Source organism: Perca flavescens, chromosome 4, assembly GCF_004354835.1.
Source record: "Perca flavescens isolate YP-PL-M2 chromosome 4, PFLA_1.0, whole genome shotgun sequence".
NCBI lineage: Eukaryota > Metazoa > Chordata > Actinopteri > Perciformes > Percidae > Perca > Perca flavescens.
Window position 1 is genome coordinate 16,853,136 of NC_041334.1, and position 27,869 is coordinate 16,881,004.

Consider the following 27,869-nt stretch of genomic DNA (forward strand, 5'->3'; position numbering starts at 1 on the left):
TTCGACAGTTGCAGATATGTGCTGCTGTGATTGAACATATAATGAAAAGTGCTCTGTCAGTGATATCCCATCATGCAGTCATGTGAATAAAACATGGGGTCACGTTGTATATAATCCAGCTTCACAGCATGCGTGATTCCTCCCCACTTCAAGTTCTCTGGATTTGGTGGGGATCGCTGCATACATGTATTTACACACACACACACACACACACACACACACACACACACACACACCCTGGAGGGCTGGGTGGTTATGTGTTATGTAAGGAGCTCAGGAGGAGAGAGGTGGGGGTTTCTCACACACCGTTCACGCTCAGGCTTATTGCCCCGGGGCTGTGAAATGATTTTGGTGTGACTGAAAAGAAATAAGTGTGTGTGCGAAAAAGATAGAAATAGTGAGAGAAATTGAGAGAGAAAAGGAGGGAGGAACAAAATGTATGTTAAAGAGGTTAAATATTCCCCAGTATGTGACGTGTGCAAGGCAAGCATGAAGGCATTTAGTATAGTACAGTCTCTGCATTTGTGTGTTTGCATGTGTGAGTCTGAACTAGCTTTGATCTTAGAGCATTTTTACTAACACTGCACAATTTCTTACTCTGTAAAAATCTTTGACGTTCAGTATAACACAGAGCACCATATTTTTTTTCCAGAAGCTTCCACAGAATATTCTCACATTCACGAATGAAACACAATTTAATAAGCAGCCTTTTTACAGTTTTTTTTTTTATATCTAGCCTATATTTTAGAGGAAATGATAAACATATTTTCCCCAACAATTACATGTTATATCAGTTTTTAAATGAATACAACCATCAAGCAAAAGAAATAAGGAAAAAAAGAGACTGCTTTCCCCCAGTACGCGGTTTTAAAGCCCTCTCTACACTGTCACAGAGAAACATGATTGGGAAGCATATTGCCTGTGTGTCTGTGCAGGCAACTTTGCTATGGTTGGGATTTGAGGGGGCTGTTCTATAAATACACTCTGTGCTAGAGGAGAATCTAGGCTGCACAAACACACAGACATGCCAACATACAGTCCTGTCACAAGATTGTATGCGCTGCGTCCATAATAATACAACTAGAGCAATGAAAGTGTGGCATCGTCCTTCTTTTTGCATTTCTCAAAGGGAACCTTGTTTGGTACAACGTGTTTGAAGTTAGCCTTCATAGCTACTGTCATGTGACGGTGGCAGTTACAGCAACATTACACTCCACAAAGGGCAGTGTGATCAAATTAAGATACAATTTAAAACTTCCTCGCTTGAACTGCTACTTTAATAAGGCTTTGTCGGGTTTGAAGCAGGGTCAATATTTCCACTTTAGCAAGTTAAAATAGTTATTATTTCCCAAAGGCAATAAAACTCAGTATGTTATTGTGTACGCCAATAGACTGCAGTGCTACTCACATGTTTGTCCACCTACCAGGCAGTGATGAAGGACATTATGTATAAATCTATGTGTAGAATGAAAGGTAGAAAAAGGGATGACTAGTGCTGTACTTCAGAGTGGTGATTCACTTATTGGCATGTGAGCATTTGAGAAGATGTTAAATTGCATGTTTTCCCATTATATGTGTGTATGTATGAATGTTTCAAATGTGATATTTGAGTTATATATATACTATATGTTTGATTTTTTTTTTAAGGTTAAGTCAGATTCTGTCAAAAGACCAAAACCAACAATGAATTGAACATTCAACAAGTATTTACAGTATTGCCATAGACATTAAAAACACATCACTGAGCCACACTGCTCTAATTGACGTGTTCCATCATTACCATGAAAATGGGGCGGGCACTGAAGTTAATTTTGAGTCGATCCCACATACACCATTCTGCTGTTGTAAATACTCGCTAGCAGCTGAATGTAGTCCCAAACAAATGCACAATTTACTCCTGTTGAGTAGGTGTTGCTGAAAACAATAATGCCCATCTGAAATTACTCAGCCTATATAAAAAAATACAATATAGTACATAATTGGGACCAGTTTTTCAAGATTTAGGTCTTTAGTGGGAGTGGGAAAGCAACGGGTCAATATAAATTCTAATCTAACAAAGACTTAACAGAGGGGTCGAAGTTGACCTTTCCTACAGAGCAGACTAATGTTAAGAGTCTGCATTTAGAGACTCTTAAAGAGAATTTATGACGCCTTGCACTGGTCTGTAGGGCAGTTAAATCTGAGCTTCAGACAGCAAGAACCTGGACAAAATCATTAGGGAGGCAAGCTTTGTGCAATGGTGTTTTTTGGACTCCACAGAGGAGGTGGGAGAGAAGAGAAATATATTCATATTGACCACTTCATGATATAGCAAGGTGTTTTGTTAATCAATTATGCATTTGTTTATGGATACAATAGGTTTCTGAATCAGAATCAGAAAGGGTTTTATTGCCAAGTAAGTTTTTTAACACATACAAGGAATTTGTTTTGTTTTGTGTCACTGGCTAATCCAGTGAATTAAATACCTGACAAATCAAGGCACTTCATCACATTCATGCAAAAGTCATATAAAAATACCGCATTGTCCACAATAGGCCAGCCAGCCACAGATACAATATTAAAGTAATAGCTGTGGTATAAATGGTAGGCAAATTGATAAGATATAATAGTGCATCTATAATACAGCTGGTACCTTTTACTAATGCACAGCTCATTACCTGTACACAATCTGCTGCCATGCATGCTATAATATGCTTTTCTTCAGTTTGAGTGTGCTGCAACAGAAGGGCTAAAATAAAAGTAGGTGACACTCACTGTGGTACAGCACATGAAGACTATGAAGAAGGTCCCAATGACACCTCCGATTCCCACCAACCAGGTCATCCTGAGGAAGAGGATCACTCCGAAGATGTTCTGGATGCACGGCAGGTAGACGCCGATCAGAGTGCCGAGCGCGGGGGCCTGAAGTAGGACGAGAGAGGAAGTTATTGTAATACAAACTCTAACTTGTCATTGACTGATGAAGTTAATTAATAAGTGTTATTTGGAACATAATTGATAAGTGGTCATTTCCCAAACAGGATTCATCAGTTGGCCTGCACTGTGACACAATTTTGATGATGAAGATTAAGTTCCAGTAACACTTTATATGGCAGTGTATAGTATAATTTTGAATCTCAGATCTACAGAAGGTGAATGTTTAGCTACCGTAAGTATCTCTTCGTTATTTGCAATAAGTCTGACACACCAGATGTGCAGGACCCACTGAATGACTCCTGCTTCACTTTGGGTGTCTGTGTGAATCATTGAAAGTCAACATAGCAGCCGTGCATGCTGGGACACAGTGTGCAAATTAGTCTTGGTGTCTTTTTTGTCCGAGGGTCACGTGTAAAAGAAAACACACTACAGATGGTCATTCTGCCATTAAGGCAAACAGCCATTTACTTGTAGGACAGATTATTACTTTCAAAGGCCCACTTTGTAATTCTAATATGGTGCTTTAGGTTGAAATAGCTGCTGTTGCGACATAACTGTCTCTGTTTATTTTTATTTATTGTTGATGTGTTTTCCATTATGCCAATGTTAACAAACTCTTTCTTTCTTTTACTTTTCCTTGTAACTGTTGCAGCTTAACATGGACTTTAAACTGTAATGTTTGCTATTTGTTATTTAAGTATTTAAAAGTTAACAGGCTCAATTCATCCGCCCAATTGCACCTTTTAGTTATTTTTTTTTATTTAAGGATTTCCTTTGTTGATTTCCAATTCCAGTACAATAATTACTTTGAGTCTAAGACACAAAGAAAACTTGGAGATCAGGAGGCAGCCAGAGGACCAATCTGTTCAATGGATGGATGGATTATTATTTTACTTCTTTACAGGCTCCTTTATTGCAGTGGATTAGTTCTGGTTGGTTTTGCTGCAGTGCTGTCCCTGGTGTGGATCAGTGGACAAAGAGAGAGCTACTTTGTACGTCCTTATACAGCACGGAAATCGGTTTCAAGGTTGTTCCATTGAAGGCAGTTACTGACATACAGAGACTGAAGATGTATTTTGTTGTACGTCAGATTGATAAATAGGAGATTTCTTTTCCCAAAGGTTTTTAGGATGTTCTTAATGTGTGTGTGTGTGTGTACCTATTTTTGGTGTATGAATGTGTCCTGTGTGTGTTTGTGTGTGTGTCTGCACCAACGTGATGGCATGTATTAAATCTGAAGGACACATCAGCTGACCCTGTACATAATAGAGAAATATTAATTTCCTGCTCAAGGACAGCTTGGCCAATGATAGGTAATTATGCCGATATCCAGCCATGACCTATTTTACCAAGTGGGAGCGCAGACCTTAACTGTCACAACAATACACGACACATGGACAAACATTCTCTGCTGCATCTCTATGCTTAAATGCAGACAAACAGGATGGAAATGGGTCTGATTACCTGTAGTTCATGTCAGTAAAGATACAGACAAGGATTTGTCACAAAAAAGGTGCATATTCCTCGGATTGGAAGCAAAATGGGTGATAATAATTCATCTCACACTTGAAGGTTGAAGGTGAGTTATTTACTAGAGTTGTTTGCTATATTGTTTTAGTTCTGTCTATATATTTTTTAGAATGGGATATACTGTTAAACTACTAAATCATAAATTTTGAGATTTAGTTGTGTCTTTAAATGGATTCATTACAAATCCAACATACACAAACTTCAAATAAATGGGTTAAAAAAAAACCTGAGGTGTTATTCCTAAATCAATCAATAACCTTTCACCAAACAGAAATACATGATGTTATTGATGCAAAACATCCAAAAACAGGCAATTTAAGTAACAACAGCAGCAGCAGCAGTTTACAACTATGTATATGAGCTAGATGCGCCATATAAGCAAGAAAGTAATAACTGCTTTTCTTATTCCATGGCACTGTATGTGCCTGTTTTGGGTTTTAAATCTGCACACTGTCAGAGTTTTTTTGCTGTTATATCGTGGCAATTTTATGAGACATATTAGCAACATTCTCCGTGAACCATCACCTTATCGTGGTGGAGAGGTTTGTGTGTCTCTGTGAACCTGAGGGCTGTGTTGTCTGGAGCTTTGTGCTCCTGGTAGGGTCTCCCAAGGCAAAGTGGTCTCAGGTGAGGGGCCAGACAAAGAATGGTTCAAAAACCCCAATGAAAAAGCTAGGCAGAGATGGAGTGACCCTGCCCGGAGGAAGCCCGGGGCCCCCGTCTGGAGCCAGGCCCAGACGGCGGGCTCGTCGGCGAGCGCCTGGTGGCCGGGTTTGCCACGGAGCCCGGCAGGGCACAGCCCGAACAAGCTACGTGGCTCCCATCTCTCCAGCCCATGGGCCCACCACCTGTGGGAGGAACCGTTGGGGTCGGGTGCGATGCCACATGGGTGGCAGTGAAGGTCAGGGGCCTCGACGGACCAGACCCGGGCGGCAGACGCTGGCTCTGGGGACGTGGAACGTCACCTCTCTGTGGGGGAAGGAGCCGGAACTGGTGCGGGAGGTGGAGCGCTACCGGTTAGATCTGGTGGGGCTTACCTCTATGCACAGTCTTGGTTCTGGAACCATACTCCTGGATAGGGGTTGGACTCTTTTCTTCTCCGGAGTTGCCCAGGGTGTGAGGCGCCGGGCGGGTGTGGGGATACTCACAAGCCCCCGGCTGACCGCCGCTGTGTTGGAGTTTACCCCGGTGGACGAGAGGGTTGCCTCCCTAGGCCTGCGGGTTGTGGGGGGGAAAACTCTGACTGTTGTTTGTGCATATGCACCAAACAGGAGTTCGGAGTATTCGGCCTTCTTGGAGACCTTGACTGGAGTCCTGCATGGGGCTCCAGTGGGGGACTCCATTGTTCTGCTGGGGGACTTCAACGCACACGTGGGCAATGATGGAGACACCTGGAGGCGTGATTGGGAGGAACGGCCTCCTGATCTAAACCAGAGTGGTTGTTTGTTGTTGGACTTCTGTGCTAGTCATGGATTGTCTATAACGAACACCATGTTCGAACATAGGGATGCTCATAAGTGTACCTGGTACCAGAGCACCCTAGGCCGAAGGTCAATGATCGATTTCATAATCGTGTCATCTGATCTGAGGCCGTATGTTTTGGACACTGGGTGAAGAGAGGGGCAGAGCTGTCAACCGATCACCATCTGGTGGTGAGTTGGGTCAGGGGTGGGGAAGACTCTGGACAGACCTGGTAAGCCCAAACGTGTAGTGCGGGTAAATTGGGATCGTCTGGAGGAGGCCCCTGTCCAACAGACTTTCAACTCACACCTCCGGCGGAGCTTTTCGTGCATCCCTGTGGAGGCTGGGGGCATTGAACCCGAGTGGACAATGTTCAAAGTTTCCATTGCTGAAGCTGCGGCGAGGAGCTGTGGTCTTAGGGTCTTAGGTGCCTCAAGGGGCGGTAACCCACGAACACCGTGGTGGACACCGGTGGTCAGGGAAGCCGTCCGACTGAAGAAGGAGTCTTTCCGGGATATGTTATCCCGGAGGACTCCGGAGGCAGTTGCAGGGTACCGAACGGGCCCGAAGGGCTGCAGCCTCTGCCGTGAAAGAGGCAAAGCAGCGGGTGTGGGAGAAGTTTGGAGAAGACATGGAGAAGGACTTTCGGTCGGCACCAAAGTGCTTCTGGAAAACTGTTCGCCACCTCAGGAGGGGGCGGGGAACCATCCAAGCTGTGTACAGTAAGGATGGGACACTGTTGACCTCAACTGAGGAGGTAATAGGGCGGTGGAAGGAGCACTTTGAGGAACTCCTGAATCCGACTAATACGCCCTCTATGTTAGAGGCAGAGCTGGAGGATAATGGGGGATTGTCGTCGATTTCCCAGGCGGAAGTCACTGATGTAGTCAAACAACTACACAGTGGCAAAGCTTCGGGGATTGATGAGATCCGTCCAGAAATGCTCAAGGCTCTGGGTGTGGAGGGGCTGTCCTGGTTGACACGCCTCTTCAACAAAGCGTGGAAGTCTGGGACGGTGCCAAAGGAGTGGCAGACTGGGGTGGTGGTTCCCCTTTTTAAAAAGGGGGACCAGAGGGTGTGTGCCAATTATAGGGGTATCACACTTCTCAGCCTCCCTGGTAAAGTCTACTCCAAGGTGCTGGAAAGGAGGGTTCGGCCGATAGTCGAACCTTGGGTTGAGGAGGAACAATGCGGATTCCGTCCTGGTCGTGGAACAACGGACCAGCTCTTCACTCTCGCAAGGATCCTGGAGGGAGCCTGGGAGTATGCCCAACCGGTCTACATGTGTTTTGTGGATTTGGAGAAGGCGTATGACCGGGTCCCCCGGGAGATACTGTGGGAGGTGCTGCGGGAGTATGGGGTGAGGGGGTTCTACTCAGGGCCATCCAATCTCTGTATGACCAAAGTGAGAGCTGTGTCCGGGTTCTCGGTAGTAAGTCGGACTCGTTTCAGGTGAGGGTTGGCCTCCGCCAGGGCTGCGCTTTGTCACCAATCCTGTTTGTAATATTTATGGACAGGATATCGAGGCGTAGTCGGGGTGGGGAGGGGTTGCAGTTTGGTGGGCTGGGGATCTCATCGCTGCTCTTTGCAGATGATGTGGTCCTGATGGCATCATCGGCCTGCGACCTTCAGCACTCACTGGATCGGTTCGCAACCGAGTGTGAAGCGGTTGGGATGAGGATCAGCACCTCCAAATCTGAGGCCATGGTTCTCAGCAGGAAACCGATGGAATGCCTTCTCCAGGTAGGGAATGAGTCCTTACCCCAAGTGAAGGAGTTCAAGTACCTTGGGGTTTTGTTCGCGAGTGAGGGGACAATGGAGCAGGAGATTGGTCGGAGAATCGGCGCAGCGGGTGCAGTATTGCATTCAATCTATCGCACCATTGTGACGAAAAGAGAGCTTAGCCAGAAGGCAAAGCTCTCGATCTACCGGTCAGTTTTCGTTCCTACCCTCACCTATGGTCATGAAGGCTGGGTCATGACCGAAAGAACGAGATCCAGGGTACAAGCGGCTGAAATGGGTTTCCTCAGGAGGGTGGCTGGCGTCTCCCTTAGAGATAGGGTGAGAAGCTCAGTCATCCGTGAGGAGCTCGGAGTAGAGTAGCTGCTCCTTTGCGTCGAAAGGAGCCAGTTGAGGTGGTTCGGGCATCTGGTAAGGATGCCCCCTGGGCGCCTCCCTAGGGAGGTGTTCCAGGCACGTCCAGCTGGGAGGAGGCCTCGGGGAAGACCCAGGACTAGGTGGAGGGATTATATCTCCAACCTGGCCTGGGAACGCCTCGGGATCCCCCAGTCGGAGCTGGTTAATGTTGCTCGGGAAAGGGAAGTTTGGGGTCCCCTGCTGGAGCTGCTCCCCCCGCGACCCGACACCGGATAAGCGGACGAAGATGGATGGATGGATGGATGGATGGATATTAGCAACATTTTCAAAGTTTGTTCACAAGAGAGCACTGACATTTTTTTGTTGTCCTGCTTGTGGTCACAATTCTTTAACAACCACATTAAAAAGGTCTAATGTTTTTATTATGTGTTTATGTGAAAAAAGACAATTGAACAATATTTAATTTAACTCTCAAATCTCAATCGACATCAATCTCAAAGCCCAGTATCACTTGGGCTGTAATCTTTTATCTTCTGTCTTCAGCTCCAACATTGCAAAAGTTTTTTGAACACTGCTTGGTTGTCATTAATGGCCACTAATATATTCCTTCAAAAGTTGTTATTAAATGTGCTATAACAGGATGTACACTACAAGATGGAGAATTAAAAAAAAAAAGTCCTGCATGGGAAGAGACGGCAGATGCTGAATTCATAAACCAGACTTTTAATCAAATCATGTGATTTGTTTGGAGAGGCAAGTCCAAACAGGTCTTGCAAATATAATTATCTTTTTAATTTCCTTCAGATAAACAACAGAGCAAGAGCTCACACTCTGAACTGTAAATGGCAAGCTCATCACACAGGAAACCCTTGATCTGGTTGTGAAGAAACGCAAAAAACATGTTGAATCTCATCATATCATATCACACATCATATGTCCTATCAGAACATATCTTATATCATATATGTTATGTGCACATACACTGCATCACATATTGTTTCACACCATTATGTGACGGTCCATTAACCCAATGTAACATACAGTCAGTGGTGGAAGAAGTACTACGATCATTTACTGAAAGTAGTTTCTTTTGCTATTGGCATAAAATATACTCAAAGTACCAGTCCAGTATCAGTCGTAGCGGCACTGCAGTGGAGGGTCACCGGTTTAAGTCCTGCACAGACCAACGTAGAGTGTGGACTGGTAGCTGGGGAGGTGCCAGTTCCCCTTTTAGGCACTGCCGAGATGCCCCTGAGCAAGGCACCAAACCCCCAACTGCTTGGAGCACTGACTATTACTACATTTACACTCCTAGGTTTTAGTTTTTAAGCGGCATTTTGAGCCACAACATAATCCCTGTGCATACAAAAACTATTCTCCGTTTAAACTAACACGCCCAAACCGCATAACTCATGACCATTCACGTATACTGGGCATGCGTGTGCGGATGTAAACAGGAAGCAGCATGTTAACTCCACCTGGTTGGTGTTGCCATGGTAGTGGCTTTTAGTTACAGAAGAGACTACAAGAAAAGCAGCAATGGCGAAAAATAAGACGAGCGATTTCTTCTTCTTTGTATGGACCGACAACGAGGTGGAACTGTTACTGAAAATAACACGCGACTACAAGGCGACAAAGGTGGCAGAAAACACAGACTGCAAGTCTGTCTGACTTTACTCTGCTGTTCAAAAGCATGGATGTAAGTTGAAAATACAAAAATACTTTGGAGAAAGAACAACAACGGTAAAAAGTAAGACCAGGGACTGATGTTGAGGTGGAAACGTTACTGAAAGGTAAACGTTACTGAAAGGTAAATGTTACTGAAAGGTAAATGTTACTGAAAGGTAAATGTTACGAGAGTAGCGTAAGTTAGAGTGAGAAAGACAGGTGCATTGAGTAGGGGACGTCAGTGCTGAGTGGCCGAGCAAGGAAGGATAGCGAGTGGTAAGAGTCAGTGAGAGAAGCTCATGAGTGCAGCTGTGAGGGAAAAAGAGATGCAAAGTGAATTAACAGTGAACAATAAAATACTGCCGCTTTTCCAACGGGTCTGGCAGCCCGAAACAGGAAAGATGAAACATATAAGCCTACCTAACTGATGATAAGCATCATTGTTTCCAAAGGTCTCAGTTTGTGGCTTTTGAGAATACAACACCAGAGATTTCAAACCAAAACGGGGTCTGAAGTGTTTTCAAGTTTAGGGGCTCTGCAACACCAGAGCAGTGTGAATGCGTGGTGTAAACGTAGGAACATGGAAGGCTTCTATCATGTGGACGCGCCGACAGTTTTGTTGTCATTACTTAGAATTCCTTTAAGCTTTAAGTACAATAGTTAAATAAATGTACTTAGTTACTTTCCACCAGTAGCATGGCATGTATGCAGGCAACTTATCATTTACATGTATTGTGCACCAGAATGAAACTATAAACTAAATAATAAAATAAAAAAAATAAAAAATAAACTATAATATATTATCCTCATTTTAGTATCTAAACATAACATTGTTCAAGGACGAGTAGTGGAAACTGTCGAGAGCGAAAGAAAGTACTGCACAGTGTACTGTTGTACTTAAAGGTGCCCTGTGGAGTTTTTATGTAAAGAAAGTTTCTGTTTACATTCACCATGTGTGAGTCCTCGTATCAGGGATGGAAATTAGCTTAACCTACCAGCCACGGTGGCGGGTAAATAAATGTAGCATACCAGTGTTTCAGCTATATATATTTATTATCGGCGGTCCGCCATTACTAAATTGTCATGAAGTCGTAATTAAACGACTCTGCCATGAAAACCGCAGGTAATATGACAGCTACAGTAGCTTGGAAATTAGCGGTATGGACACTGAATTTGCTGAATTTACAGTTTAGAACCGAGACAAGAAGCAAAGGTTAGCAAACGCTGCAGCCCCGCTGACTCCCCGCTGCAGGAGACGTTGTATTCCCCTGACACGCTGTATTAACGTTACTGTTTAAAATGTTTATCAGGTTTACTTAGTGTGGATGCATACCGCTCAAAACCAACATCAAATCGTAGTAATCTCAGTATTTTGTTTTCTTTCTAAACTGTTAAACCACCTGTTTCACGTAGCATTGTTTCTAAGTTACCGTCTATGTGCTGGAGTGGTGTTTAGCTAGCAAATAAGCCCACTGACGGCAACGTTATTTTTCATATTTTGGCACAATGTTAAATAATGACAGTAGTAGTGGTCATAGTGAGTTAAAATGTGGTCTAAGATGCACAAATTGCAAAATGTTATGTATCTGGACTTGTTCATTAACGTTAGCTCTGTGTGATATCTGCAATGTTAAAGCTGAACAGACTCAAAGTAGTAAAACGGATTTTATTCTGATCCAAAGACTGTAAATCCTAGTGGAAACACTCTATGCGTGTGCTAAGAGAGAAAGAGAATGTTAGTATTTTCCTTAAGACCTTATGAAATAAACATGATTGAGTATTATAGATCTTGTTATATTATTTTTTACATGCACTTATACAATTGCCGGTTAAAAAAGAATGTGGCTGGTTAGAAAGTTGAGTGGCTGGTAAATTTTGGAATCCAACAGCCACAGTGGCAGGTGAACAAAAGTTAATTTCCATCCCTGCCTCGTATGCATGTATGAGGTAAAATACAACTGGGACCTACACAGAAAAACATTCCTCCATAGTGCTACTTATGGTCAAAAACTTCACAGGGAACCTTTAAAGGTCCCATGGCATGTTCATGTTCATGGAAATTTCACATTATGAGGTTTTTTAACATTAATATGCTTTCCCCCAGCCTGCCTATGGTCCCCCAGTGGCTAGAAATGGTGATAGGTGTAAACTGAGCCCTGGGTATCCTGCTCTGCCTTTGAGAAAATGAAAGCTCAGATGGGCCGATCTGGAATCTTGCTCCTTATGAGGTCATATGGAGCAAGGTTACCTCCCCTTTCTCTGCTTTGCCCACCCAGAGAATTTGGCCCGCCCATGAGAAAGAGAGAGACACCATGGCTTTCAAACAAGCAAAGTGGCAGTTGGTAAAGGCCACAGCCCCACCTTTGATATTATCCCTATTATTATTGTTGCATTTTACTCTTATAACATGCCATCTATAATTGTCTCATTGAGCCAAAATGTTACCTACAACCTTGCCTCTTCTACAACCTAATCCTCGCAGCAGGAAATCTCTGAACCTTCAGCCTTATTGAGCTTTAATCAAAGATCCACATCGTGGCCTCCACAGGTTGCTGTAGGGAGCAGCTGAGAGCAAACCTCGTCCATCTCTGTCATCTCCCCCACTATAGGATAATGAGTCGCACAGTTTGTCTGTTGTCTAAGCTAATGCAAATAAGATTGTGACTCACTGTGAGTGTGCCCTTCAGTGTGACGGGTAGAGGATTTTTCATCATCTGCTTGTCGAGAGTCTTAATAAAGTTTAACTTTTTTTTTTAATGAATACTGAAATCCTGAATGGGCGCCAACCTTTAAAACTACATTTGTATTATGTAAGCAATGTGTACATTTAGTGGAATAGTTGGCTCTCTGTGCACCAATGGTACAATTACATGTGAAGACGTCGTTTAGGCTGCTGGTCCAGTATCATATCAATATCACTATGATTTCCTGCATTAATACAAAACCCACAAGAAGACATATGCTAAAAATAAAGTCTGCATATTTCAAATATTCAGTCAGAAAGACGGGACATATTTTAACACATGGCTACAGTTAATAATTAGAAGGACAATGTTTTTTGTTTTTTTCACAAACAATCACAAACTATTAGGATAAAAAAGACTACATGTATAATTTCCAAACACATATCATATCTTTTCACCTCCAAATTATTTTATTTCAATGACTCTCCTGCCCAGTAGCAGTGTAATTAAATAGACTGAGTTTCCATTGACGGGTTCTTCAGGGACTTCATGTGTAATGTACATTAGCAGTCAGGTGTTGCAGGAAGAAAGGTAACCCTGCCATCAGCACTTTGTTGTTAGACCCAGAACTGCTGCTGCTGCAGAAAGTGGTCTGAGGTCAGTTTGTAATAACAGGTAAGTTATTAGAAGGGAAATCTGTGAACATTTACATACAACAGCAGACACAACGCCCTGAAGAGGATGAAGGCTCTGTAAGTCCTTTCAAGGTGGCTGATTCTAATAATAAAAAAAAAAGATTTCTAAAACTACAATGACTTTGTTTTGTGGTGTTTGAAGTCAAAAAGGTGAACCCATATTTCGCAGTCTCTTTTAATAGGAACAAAATCATTGGCAGTATTCAGTTCAAACAGATCAAAACAAAAGGTTCCAGCCAGGATGCCAACTTCCTAGTTTGTTGATTTTTATCAAAAAATAGATAAGAAAAAAAAGTATGGCTTTGTAAATTTAAACAGCATTTTGAGGTTAGACTGCGAAACCAAAACAGATAACATCTTGGCAGAATAGTTTGTCAAAAAAGCTATAACAGTACTGTAAAAAATGAAGTGAGATATTTTTGTCCTCTAATGTTTTTCATACATATCTGTAGACTCAGAGGAAGAAAGGTTTAAAAGCATGGACAGACCGAAAATAATGATTACAGATTTTACTAATCTGACCTAAAAGGTTTATGAATACTACACAGTATTACAAAGGTGTTTATGCCCCATAACACTCCACAGGAGAGTAACATAACCAAAATAGGCAATAACCCTCTCCAGACTGCAAGATGTCATTTTCCCCACCTGCTCCCCCAAACAATGGAGAACCACAATCAAGCAGACCTTGTATGTTGGCCCGTTGTATGAGTGTCTGTGGCAGCTGAGTGATAAATTATAATCCCCATTGAACAATGGGCGGGCTTTGAAAAACAGTGTGTGACTGCTAGAAATCCTTGGTGTTACATAAGATGTACTGACGCAGATAATAGAAACTGAGAGGGCTTACACTGAGTCTGAGAACCTGAACATGATAAAACACCTCTGTGGGTTTGGTACACAGCCACCAAAACAAAAAAATCTGGTGAACTAATGGATGCTTCTAATGGCTTTTTATTGAGAAATCTCCTGAAACAGATGAAACGATTGTGTATGCATTGAATCAATGACCCTGTTGGGGGTGGGGGGTGGGGGGGGGTTGGACATTTATTGAAAGTGCCACTTTTCTATTTTCATTCAATTGGTGTTTCATTTGTGGACGGGGATTGCAGTCCTGACCTGCGTCTGCTCTGATAAATGCATACACACAAGCACACACGCACACGCACCCACGGAATGAGTGTCTGTTCAATGGGCTTGGAGCCAGCAGAGTGATGATTTCCCCGGAGAGCAGGCCACCGCGAGCAAAGGCAGCACTGACTGCTGCAGAGCCACAGGTTGGCCAGTGTGGCACCACTGAACTAGGAAGGAACAGCTGCCCACCGACCCCCCTGGGAAGTGTAGTCAACCCACCGAATGGATGGCTCAGGTGTGTTAGATGCAACAGGACCTTTCAATACATCTGCCGTGGCACGTACTTCAGATCCAATGCCTCCTGCTGCCCTACCACTTACCACTAGCCTCTCACCAGGCTGGACCGCTCTCTCTCTCTCTCTCTCTCTCTCTTTCTCTCTCTCTCTGCTTCTCTCCAGCCTCCATCAGGAGCACTTTATTCACATGATCCACTGAGCAATAACCAAACACAATGTTATTGCATTCTTCATTCTGACACTGCCTTTATCAGTAAAACAACAGCACTGATTATTTGTTTAATTATTTTTTTTTTAATCCACACTTGCGGTTATGAAAGTCTCAAAGTAGCAAATGTGACGTTGTTGTAATGTTGCAGCACCTATTTGGAAGGAGGTTGTGGTGGATGGTTGGGTCAACATGTGAATGACATAAGGTAAGGTTAGAGAAAGATTGCGTTAATGGTAAATACAATGAGAAAAGAAAAATGATGGCTTTGCAATTTCAAATACTGCATTGAGCTTAGACTGGTGAATCTGAAATATAACTTCTTGTCCAATGTTTTTACAAGTTGCTTTCTACAATATATGTGTGCATGGAAACCACGGTGTAGTTCAGTTTAGGTAAAGATCGTGATTATGCTAAATAAATTATGGTCTGGTTAAGGCCTTCATACACTGGAAACATTTCTTTTGTACAATAATTCACACGTCAATATATTTATATTATTAATATATTATAATGTTTTTGTCATGAGTACTTTCACAAAGAACGAGAATATTACTTGGCAATATACAAATGTAATCTTTTTCCTAGACATATGCTACACTCTATATACAGTCTATGGCTACTCTGCGTAACTGTTTCCCAGAGACCTCATGTGCCCACAGCCTTATTTTGACCCTCCTATAGAAATCTCCTGAATTGATGAGGCTAACAAAGGGAGGACCTTCTCTCTAGTCGACGTCAGAGTTTGGAGATGAGAAGAGTTAATAAGGGAAGGTGAAAGCAAATTCACATCCTTGGTTAGCTGCAGGGGAAGGAAAATGAAAGAGGGCAGAGGAGTAGGGGGAGGAAAGTGGGGAGACTACATACATCTGAAAGGAGTTTCAGGAGATAAAAGGAAACTTCCAGCCCCCCGGGCTCTGGGACACCCTGCCAACCTGCTTAGGCTGGCAAAACCAGTGTCGTCTTTTACTGTAAATCACTTCTTACAGGAATTCTTCTATGCTCGGCAGCTGTACCAGAATCTACTGCACGTGGTTTAATGTTTATTAATTCCTTACCGGAGCTGCACCTGACTTTGTAGGCCAGCTGATTAGGTTGCTATAGAAAACATCATCCAATTGTCCCCACTTTCTACAATAGATCAATAGAATTCCACCAATACATAATCAATTCATATGATAGTTAATTCATAGTCATTGTCATTATGTCACACATTCTTGTTGGATGTGTTTCTGATCGGATTGGGTAAGAACTTAGAAGAGAGGAGAAATGGATAGAAGAGAGGCATGAAAAGGAAAGATAAGAGGAGGGAACAAAAGAAAAGCAGACCAGAGGAAAGAAAGTGAGAAGGTAGGTAAGGAGAGTTGGAGGAAGTGGGGATAGAAAGGAAAAAAGAAAACAAGAGAGGAGAGGCAGCAGCAGAGGGGAGAGGAGGAGGAAGAAGATGAGAGGAGGGAATTGGAATAGAAGGAAAAGGAGGAAACAAGGGAGGAGTCAAGAGGAGAGGAAGGAGACGAAGAAACGAGCGAGGAGAGGAGCACACTTTTAGTTGTATTTTTGTGGAGGCAGAGACAGAGGCATGAAGTGGAGCGGGTTAGGTGGAGGGAGAGGGGGGGGAGGCTAATGACAGTAGGGGAGGTAGACTGGGAGCTTGTAACGCCATCTCCACGCTCTGCTGGCCAAACAGGAGCTGATAGGGCAAATGTGTTTCTGCTCAGGTGTGCTGAATTATTAAATAGACAGTCAGAGGAGAGGCCAGCCAACATCAGCCCCCTGACCGACTGTGGATGAACCAGCGGTGTGTGTGTGTGTGTGTGTGTGTGTGTGTGAGTGTGTGTGTAAAAGTGTTATCCACTAGTTATCTGTAAAACACTGACTGCTGTATCTTAACGTACTCTATGATGCTGAAGGCTCACCACCTTGAAATAGCGTATCTGTACATGTACACTAGAATATTCTAGGTTAAAAGACTCCACAAAGCCTCATATGTTCCCACCAGTTGTGAAACCTCTATTTAGCCTCACTATCAGGCTAAAAGTCTCCTTATCCAATAAAGCACATGTGCGGCCGCTGAAATTCAGGTCAGCAGCAACCTGGCCTCGATGAAAGCAGAACAGGTGAGTGGAAAATGGTTTCTACGCTGTAAAAACCTGCCTACGAATGACCCAAAAAGTGTTGAATCTAGAGAAATGTGATAGTGTCAAACAAAGAAACTGCCAATCAAGTAAGCAAAAAAGATTTCTTGGAAATCAAGCCACTAAAAACATCTTAAAACTAACTATGAAAAAAGACTTCAGAAATTCAGGACAATAGCTCCTAAAGCCGGATTATTTGCTTTGTAATTTATCCCAATCAAGTTTGAAAATAAAATGCAAATGGTGCTTGACTTTTTCTTTTTATCATGGATTAGAAAGAAAAAAATAAGTTTTAAGAGCCTGAAATAAGATATTATGAATTTCTTGCATTGTCCTTTTTTCAGTGTAGCATAGTAGTATTTTTTTAAGCAGGAATGCCAGAATAGAGCTGTGTCCAGCTTCGAGGATTTTCTGCTTTTCTTTATCATGTATGACTGTGTATTGAATATCTTAAGTTCATTTAATGAAAAAAATAATCAACAGATTAATCAATGATGAAAATAATAGTTAACTGCAGTAGAACAAAAACCTCCACTTAGCTTGTTAGCCTGGTGTCTTCACTAATAGACAAAATGTGAGGTGTGAAATCTCAGTTTAGCTCCGCTGTGAACTCATATGCACGCTGCTGTAATATAACATGAATTGACATTAATCAGGACACATCCTTCAGAGGGCTGCCTATGTGAACACTGATATGATGCACCGGGCTAATGAGAGAGGGCGGAAGTGAAAAGGGGAGGGTGAGGGCAAAGATAAAAGCAGGGGTCATAAAACAACTACGAGGGAAACATTTATATGAGAGAACATTAATGTGTAAAAAAAAAAAAAGGGATAGAGATGTTCCTGTAATTCTCTACAAGAGCAATCGTCTAGAAAATTACTTGAATAAAAGTAAAGAGCGTTACGTTTGGTCGATGCACAAGAATATATGGAGCAAATACGGTAAATAAGTTAGAAGTTTGTAATTTTAATACACACAGATTTTAGTTCCACACACGTGTCGAAGCGATAACTAAATCAGCCTTTTATCATCTAAAACAAATAGCCAGAATTAGAGGTCTCACGTCCAGACAAGATTTAGAGAAGCTAATTTTCATCTCCAGCCACATGCACTACTAAAAAGGTGCCTTGTCTTGTATTCCCATAAAGATCATTAGACAACAGCAACGTATTCTTGACAATGACGCCAGATTTCTAATAAGAACCAGAAGAACTGAACATATTACTCCTGCATAAATCTTCCTTTTTGGCTACCATTTAGTTATCACACTTGGGAAACTGTAACTGCATTGAAACTGTATACAGTATATTGTGCATTACTGTATTTTTAGTCAATTTGTGGTCTGATTTCATCTTCCTCTGTATTTCCTTTTCCTCTTCATTGTGTTGCCAGCACTACAAACTGTAACAACAACACTGACATATTGTTACCTTATAAACTTGTTATACTGTTGCCTATCTACTCATCCAGCCGATACAGAGCAACATTAACATTTATTTGGAATCGTGTGTCTTGTCATCTGATGAATTTAAGTCCACAATTCAATTCAAAAAGATCTGGTCTTTCAATTCAATGGTTCTTAGCTACTAAATGCTCAACTATGTTGACCAACTAGTCGCTGATTTTATTTGTCTGCTGTTTGGTGCTTTGTAGTTGCAGTGTAGAGGGTGTTTTAGAGGTTTTTGCTAAAACCAGATGAGAGTGGAAACAGTTATCTAAAACAGTAAAGTTGCAGTCCAGAAACCAAAACAACGAGCTGAAAGATGCTAGAAATGCTCCAAAGACGTTAAAGGGAACTGTTGAGTCGGTTGATATTTCCCTGTGGGTTTTTCACAAGTCATTTGATCCACAGTTAATATAACACATATCGATTCTTTAAATTGTCTTGTAACACATTTCTTTGCCTTAAGTAAAACACTTGAATTGCCCCTGTGTTTGAAAGGTGCTATTCAAATAAACTTATGTGTAATTTCAAATGAGTGAGGTCAGGGAAGAGAAAATTGCCGGCAGATCAGCTGTGAATGGTTTCTATTTTAACCTGCGCGACCTCCAGACTGCTCCCTCATGTCACATGCCAACCAAATCTCTAATCTTGGCTTTAACACTGCGACAAAGAAAGCCCGCTGCTTCGTTCCCCCTCCCTCGCAACTTACTCACTCACTCCAGGGACCGATGATGAAGGAGATGGAGAGCAACGACGAGAGAGAGGGAGTGGAGCGAGAAATAGAGAGGGAAGGCGAGAGAGAGAGAGAGAGAGAGAGAGAGAGAGAGAGAGAGAGGTTGGTGTGTGAGCGAGAAAACGCCACAGGCTTCCTTAATGAAAAGCCTCTCATGGCGATGGAGAGATTGCCTGTGGAATGGTCTGCTGATTGGAGAAGCAGCAGCTTGGTGTAGTGTGCAGACTAATTAAAGTATTGAAGGGGTTGGGGTGACAGGGGAAAGATTAGACTTGCTCCCAGGGTTAGCCGAGCCGAGGGGAGCCAGACAAATACACCTTACATTGGGAACAACTACGTAGGATAATGGGGGAATATACCACAAGCAAACGGTGAAGCCATTTTGAATGAATGCTTTACTCCCATGTGGACACTGTTGTTGTCTAACGCTGCTACATGCAATATTTGTATGATCGCGACATAATAGGTAGTAGCTTTGAAACCTGTTTAAAGGTTAGGCCACCCAAATTACATCTCTTTCTAGAAACAGTGTCCCTGTCTCACTCTCAAGGACTATTTCTTCCTGAGAAGAAGTAGTTTGTGCTCACAGTGAGTCTATGGATTATCTTGATGAACTGAGAAATTCTGGAAAGAGAGGTTGCTGTTGATGTTTTCAAATGTAATTTGAATTGTATTGGGCTCGAGGCAGAAATTTCATTGTGCAAATAAAACCAAATGTATCTGCATGACTAGATACCACAAGAAGCAAGTGGAAACATATTGTATAATAATGTTTGGGTGAACGTGTGGTTTGATAGCATGTTTTGTGCTAAAATGAATTGATGTCAAACTGTCCGTCATCAGCAAATGTAGTTTGCTTAGTTGTCATTGAGATGGCTAAGTTTAGTTTTTAACAAGCGTAGACAGCCATGGTAGCAGTGAGGCTGTACCAATGTAAATGGAAATGTTAACAATTTTGCAGGTGAGAAATAAGAGAGGGAACCTCACTGAGTTGAAGGGAAATAATGGAAAAGTGACTGACATGTGAGGAGAAAAGCAAATATATAAGGGAGAAGAAATAGCAGGCTGATTGGGCACCTAGGAAGACAAGCTGGGTCAGAGATCATAGAAAAGCTGTCAACCTGTCACTGCTGTGGCTACTCAAAACTAAACTGTGTTTTTACCTCACATAGTCTGGAGTTACAGAGTTTTATAGGAAATATGTTACCACATTAATCAGTCCATTTCCCACCAGTCTGTCACGCTAATTTGGGATAACTTCACTCATTATTTGCATTATCGTCATCGTTATCGTACGTCTCTTCTCATTTCAGCTTTGCAATGTCATATCTCGCCTTGCTGCTAAAACCACCGTTACCCACAGGATTAATAATGTTGCTGCCTGTCTGTCGATCAAGTGCTGAAAAGTAAACTCCTTCCTGCTGGCATCTCAACACCCAACAGCAGAAAATACCAGGGGATCATGTGGAAGGAACTTATTAGTGAGTGGCATTTAAGATGCAATCCAGAAACACGAACAGGGAATTTATAATATCAACAGAGAATGATTGACAAGTTTTAAACTCATGGAGCTTTTCTTTCTCGCCAGTGAGTGTGTTAACAAAACAATCATAAACTCTGCTATTAGGGATTCATGATGTAATGGAAAGTACAAATCTATATTCGGAACACTTAACGACCATCTCCTGGCAACAAGCTTAACAATCTGTCAGGTGAACAAGTTGTCCAGAATGCACAATAAACAATATTACAGCAAATGTGCATCCACTGCAAAGTGATATATCTATGCACACTTCATCATAACAGCAGACTTTTGCGAGATGATTTTAGTAATTTGCTTAAACAATATTTTCAATATTATTATTAATGTTGTAATCAGTATCAAACTTCTACTGCAGCAACAGGAAAAACTCCTCTGCAGCATACATCTCTGATAACAACAAGCTGCTTTAGCTCAGCATGCAGTTACAAGCATTACAATGCATCAAGAAAATACTACACTTATTCTTATTACACACAATGACCCCAGAAAACCCATTAGTGCTTTTGTTTTTACTGCAGCGCACTTAATCTCCTGCAGTTCTTAATGATTTATAGTAGAAATACAAGGATTTATTGAATGGAGCAGGTCAGTTTTACCTGAATTTTACATCCTCATGCATCGAGAATGTGTTGTGTTTGCTGCTATAGAAGTTACAGATTACCATAGTTTACAGTAAATTAGTGTGGTACGGACAGCTCAGAATATGATTTACATGATAGAAGAGAGATGAAAATGGAACAAAGCCCATATAAGCCTCAAACAGAGACCTAAGTTAGAAGTCATAAATCTTCAGAGAGCAAATTCCATATAGGCTCTTTTCAGAACAAGAATAGAGCAAAGTTGTACTACATTATACTACAGGAGGAAACGCAAATATGCGGCCAATAATGCGCCATAGTATGCATAGAGAAAAAAAAAAACGTTAAACTAGAGTGTTTTTGCCAGAATTTTGTATTGTTATAGGTATTTGAAAGTAAATAAAATCCAGATAAATTCTTCGACTTTTTTGAAAATTAAAACTATAAAAAGCCCGTTTTGTAAGAGCAGATATAGATTGCATTGCATCCAAATATTATATATATAGATTCTCTGCTCTAGTTGACAGACAGTTCAGCACATAACAGCAGGGTGTAAGATGCAGGCAGTTGCAGCATATATGGAACGCCATAACCAAGTGGCTGGCTTGTGTGACTTCCCAATCCAGAACAGTGTTTCCCCTATAACTGTACATATAATGAATATAGGGGAAAGAATGAATATTTGGCATACTTTTTTTTTTGTGGCCGCGGGTCGCGAGGCCAACGGGAACCCCCGCCAGACAAAAAAAAAACATGTATTCAAAAAACAATGCCAAATATTCATTGTTTCCCCTATATTCATTCTGCAGCGCCATGAACTGCTCCGCTGTGCGTGGAAACTGTCTGTGGTTAGTCTGTAACAACAGGACAGTTAAGCCTGGTATCTAAACTGCTAAAGTCAGTTGAAGGATTGTCGGTAGCTGACGGGGAAGTAGAGCCTCTGATGGGCTTTGCTTACAATGAGACTGATGTTCAGGTCCCATGAGAGAGACTGGTGTATGGTGGTGCCTAAGAAGCGGAAGGAGGTGACCCTCTCAACAACCTGGCCATTGAAGGAGAGGGGAAGGTGCTGGGCTGCCTTCTTTCTAAAGTCAACTATCAGCTCTTTGGTTTTAGATGTATTGAGGATTAGGTTACTGTCCTCACACCACCTCACCAGCTGTACTACTTCAGCCCCGGTAAACAGATTAATCACCATCAGAGATAAGACCTACTACAGTGGTATAATCTGCACATTTTAACAGTCAACAACTGATGTTGAGTGGGATATACAGTTGTTGGTATAAAGAGAATATAAAAAAGGAGACAGGACACAGGAGACAGGACACACCCTTGTGGGGCGCCGGTGTTAAGAACCCTGGTTGATGACACATTATTATGAATTTTGACATATTGTTTCCTACAGGACAAGAACTTCAAGATCCATTTACACAGTACAGCATTAACACATATGGCTAGGAGAGAGTTGTACAGCCTGACAGGGATAATGGTGTTAAAAGCTGAGCTAAAATCAAGGAACAGAACACGTGCATATGTGGACTTGGCCTCAAGGTGTTGGAGAATGGTGTCACGCCGTCAGGCCCTGCCACTTTGCTGATGTTTCGACGGTAGAGCAGCCTTCTGACCTCTGACCTATGCTCTGAGAAAAAAGGGGGTGACCAAACAACCCGGGTGGTAGGGACTGAGAGAGCTTGTCTGAGTTTCACTGGACTCAAATCTACAGTAAAAATCATAAAGCCTCTCAGTAAGGGAGGGGTCACAGTCTAGAACATGATGCTTGGTCTTGTAGTTAGTGATTATCTGCAGGCCCTGCCAAACACCCTTAATGTCATGCACTTGGAGCTTGTTTTCAAGTTTTACTCTATAAGTGGCTTTAGCTGTTTTAACTGCCTTTTGAATTTGGTATTTAAGGAGTCTGTATTGTACTTTTCACCACATTTAAATGCAGCATTGTTCTCCCTGCATAGGTGCCTTACTTCCTTGTTGAACCAAAGCTTGTTGTTACTGTAGCTGGTGACAGTTTTGGTGGGATACACACACAGACTCACAGACATTTATGTAGGACATTACAGTGTCAGTGAAAATGTCAATATCATCATGTTCAAAAACACTCCGGTCAGTAATACTAAAGATAATACAGATGATGCTGTTTTGCCCTCATTGTTCTCAGTGAAGTTTGCTGGACGTGATGTACCGCACTACTAATGTAGCGTTTTATGTGGAGTGAGCACTGCGCCGGACTCTGTTTAAAAAAATAGCCATTTAAATGCTACATTGCTTGTAAGGAAATAAGGAAATAAAAAGGCCAACATATATTTTTTGATGTGGTTTCTCAAATACCTTGACGGGTTTCTTGCGCGATGACTCAGCCTCGTTGTTCTCGGCCTCCTCGTGCTCCTTGCTACCTTGTGGCAGGTTGGAGTAGTTGGCCAGGCTGCTGAGAAGAGAGGCCACCATAGGACTGGTGTCCATCTCCTCCTGTAGAGACGCAAACATTAACAAAAGGGCTGCAATCAGTGGGTTTAGAAGGAGATGCAATTCTTCAAAGAGTGTGAACCCACAGCTTTGGTACAGCTGAGCATTTTAACCCTCTCAGCCAGCCAGGTGAAACAGATACTGTAACACTAATAGTGTACTGTACTCAGATAAGTAACTATTTTAGGTTAAAAAACAAAAACAAAGTGCTTATACAATACATTTTCTGATTTTGTTTTCTATTTTCTTGTTTAATCTAGAATTCCCACTGAGAGCACCATGTAAATACATTTGTGCCGGGTTGTGGCAAATTGCCTTGCTGAAGTTCTTTCCTGTAGCAGTGTGATATTTGCCGGCATTAACCTGAGGTTCCAACATGTCCTTCACACAGTAATTACCCTCATTAATAGATGTCAGAGACCCTATCTCTCACTCTCACTGAATTGTGAGAGTGAGTGTACATCCTGCTTATTACCATCATGCCCGATTGTGTGCGTTAAAAAATCAGTGTGTGTGTGTGTGTCTGTGTGTGTGTGTTTGTGTGTGTGTGCAGAACACTGGACCGTACCTCAAACAAGGCCATGTTCTTGCCGTCATACTGCTGGGTCTTCTCTTCGGCAGCATCACTGCTGTTGATGAAGGGGCTGTTCTCCTTGGGGTTACTGTCACCTGAAAGAAACAGACACACACCTTCACTTTTAGACTGAACTGAAATAAAGAAGACCACAAAGACACCAGCAGCGCGCGTAAAGCACAGACCAGACCTGAGCTTCTTCATGTCAAAATAACACTTTTGTAAGCAAGAACAGGCCGACTTTTATTTCACTATTTATTAATTTATTGATTAAGCAAAGAAAGACACACCAGGAGAGGAGGGGAAGCTTTTTACGTCTCCATAAGTGCCCGCAGTCAGAAATGCAGAGGAACAGAACCATAATTAATGGAGTGTGCATTCACAATATGTGCAGCGCTATATATTCCATATGGCCAGAGGAAGAATGCAAACTGGAACATCTCAATCAGTTTTTCGCTACACTGACAAACAAGGAGATCACAAGACTGAACACGAATGCAGAGAAATATTAAGAAATGTTTGGCAGCTTTTTTAGTCTCGAATCACAGAGCAGTAGAAACAGTGTGATGTGATGTTATTTAGGTGACAGCTTGCTGTAGGCATCCTGATTCCATCGAGAAGCATCTGTGCACAAGTTCACAGATTTAAGGCACGAGGCAAATCTCCAAAACAAACAATATTGGAAGGGCAGCGTCCGACTCTTGGGGAAACAACATTTTGCAGTGTAATTGTTCCACTTATAACATAATAACTCTTCTTATTTCTCTTTCCAGGGTTTTTGTTGGTTTGTTTTTTCTTTTTGAGCAGAATGAGAGATTGAGAGGATGAGCCGACCTTGTTCGATGTTAACGTGCTGATTAAAGGCAAACTCAACACATTCTGAATCCGTTTCTGTTTTCTATAAAACAGTCCTAAACTTGTTTATTGTGAAGTAGCCACAGGACGCTTCATTTGTTAAGGTTATTATAGCTTAGAAGTTTTGGACCTTAGAATTTTTGAATATTTTATACAGGTATTTGTTGAGCTTAGAACTGGCTAATGGGTTAGAACTGCAGGTGCGTATTGTAATACACACAATTGAGGTAATAAATACCTGTGCTGCTGCTAGAATTAAGACAGCTTAATTGTGCTTCTACATTAAATACCTGTGGTGGCTCTGTGGGTAAAAATTGTCAGTTTGGGCTGGATTGTATGCGGGTACTTTGTCGAGACAACATGGTGCAGGTTGAAGAGAGGCTCTGCAATCTTGTTTGTTTTTTATAGTAATCGTGGTTAGATTTGCATGTGGAACTCTAGCAAAGCAATTTACTATCTTATTTCTTTCGATTAATCCATAATCATTCAGTCTATAAAACGTCAGAAAAATCCCAAAGTACTGCAAATGTTCGGGATATATTATTGATTATTAAAACTGGTGGATTAAGTGAGTAATTGTGCAATCACCATCATAATGAGTGCATAATTCTGACTCTTTAATCACAGTGTTAAAGCAGTGCTATGCAGAATTATACTGTAAATCAATCCCGACACTGTAAACAATTGCACACCATGACAGAGATTAGGAACAATGGATCAACATCTGAAATAAACACAGAGGATTGAAGACATTGGACCTGTTACTGTAACTACCACCACAGCCTCATGTGGATGTCTGTCATTTTACACCTTACTGTTTGGGGCCTTAGGCTTTAATTAGCCTCAGCACTTAAAGTGCTTCCTAACCAGACGTTTGCTCTTGTCTCGAAAGAATAATTAAATCCAGAACCACTTTGTTCACCAAGTACAATGAAGGTCTTGGTGGCGAAGGCTGCACAGAGTTAGCTGTCTTATTTGCGCCTTCCCCTTCAAGCGTCTCTGGAGGGAGACAGCAGATTGCTCTCCCTCTGGCTCTCGGTCCTGTCTTAGACTGAGCAGCACGAGACCCAGTTATTTTTAGCCAGGATGCTGGAGCCAGGATGCTGCAGCCATGTGCAATGACGTTGGGGCACCGCTAACAGCCGGCACACTGTTCTACAGAGACAAAGCAATAGGGCCACTCAGACAGAGAAGCAGAGAAACAGGGCCGTGCACAGAGATTCGGGGCATGAAAAGAGCACAAGAAAAAAGAAAAAAGCAAGCAGAGGAGAGGTTAATACAAAGAGATGGAAAGCAAGAGAATAAGGGTCCAGATGAGAAGATGGAAAGAGACACAGATAGATGGAGAGCGAACAGTGACAAGGAGAGAGATATGGGCTCAGACAAAGACAGACCTGAAATGGGAACCCACAGAGGGAGATAGAGGGAGAGACACTTATGTCTCCTGCTGTAAAATGTAAAAGCTTCTACTGCACTTAAGGCTCAGCTCACAGGTTAAAACATACACAGGCGGTTAAAAGGGAAGCTAGAGCATCCTGCAGAGACTTGCTTCTGGTACTATGCACCGTACAACTGGAAAAAAACAGAAAAACCTGATTGAAGTTAGATACACTAATTTGTCGGAGTGAATTTCAATTTTTACTTACTGATATTTTAAATATTTGTGACATAAATGATACAGCTGATGCTAATCCGCTAATGCACCTATGACTTGAACTAAAACTGAGCTCCATTCTTTCACATATTAGCCTTTGTAAGTCAATTTAAACCACACTTGATAGTACAAAATGATTCCTAAGTGCCTGAAGTCTCAATTTACTACTTACTCTACACACACACACACACACACACACACACACACACACACAGTTGTATATCTGAATAGCTAATGTCCCTTTTCTATCACTTATCTCTCCAGGGCCCATTTCTCCTCATCGTCTAAAAATTAAAACTCCACCATCAAAGTAATGATGGATATACACGGTTTGGAAAAATGACAGTGCCTAAAAGAGTTTTGCTCTGACCGCATCCCCCAAGCAGCTTATCCTCCTTCAATCTGATGGGATCGGTCCAACAATGGCTCTCGCTATCAAAGCCTCTCCCTATCTATGGTCAAAATCCAGAGCTGTACTGCTCACTGAGCATGCGATCGTCTTCCAAATCCTCGACTAAACAAAAACATTGAATGTGCACTCTTCTTTCATTTTCTTGTCCTAGACTTTTTACAGTGTTAAGATATTGAAACTCATAATTGCACCGTGGTTTATAACCTACAGTAGTTAAAGGGTGTGCTTTACCATATTGATTCATTTATTTTGCTACTGGTGCTCACTGCATTATTGTTTCATATTCAAAATGAATTGCAAAGATGCCTTGTTTGTAGCATGGGAGGAAAAATGCATACCGGCCATCTTTTTTTATGTTGTCACTGTGATGTTCAGTGCAGTTGTACGAGCTACAGCAGCACACACTGGTTTTCTGACCAGGTTTTACAGAAAGGTTTAACCAAATTCAACTTTGACGCTTAAATACGCCAACTTCCGCAACATGCATCCAATGGCATTGACAGTAGAGCTGAAAAGATTACTCTATTAAATGAATGTGAACTACTTTGATAATCAATTGATCACTTTTCAAGAAAAAAAGCCAAACATTTTGTGGTTCCAGCTTCTTTAACGTGAGGATTTGCTGGTTTTCTCTGTTCGCAGTGCAATCTATTGACTTTACCTTGGGCTCCGGGAAATATTGATGGGCCTTTCACCATTATATGACATTTTATTGACTAAATGTTATGTTAATGTGACAATTTTAGGACTGCAATTAATTCTTATTTTCATTATCTATTAATATATTGAATGTCTTCTTGATCCATCGAATAAACGTTCGGTCTATAAAATGTCAG

The 27,869-nt window shown here is 41.9% G+C and overlaps 1 protein-coding gene across 1 annotated transcript in view; it reads right to left on the bottom strand.

Annotated features, from left to right (window-relative positions):
* Window positions 1-27,869, bottom strand: part of slc12a5a (solute carrier family 12 member 5a) — a 173,315-nt gene that overhangs the window by 27,072 nt on the left and 118,374 nt on the right. The window contains exons 2-4 of the mRNA XM_028574778.1: window positions 24,107-24,207; window positions 23,404-23,541; window positions 2,755-2,901 (exon numbers count right to left, since the gene is read on the bottom strand). Of these exons, the coding sequence (XP_028430579.1) occupies window positions 2,755-2,901; window positions 23,404-23,541; window positions 24,107-24,207 (386 nt within the window). The remainder of the gene's footprint in view (window positions 1-2,754; window positions 2,902-23,403; window positions 23,542-24,106; window positions 24,208-27,869) is intronic.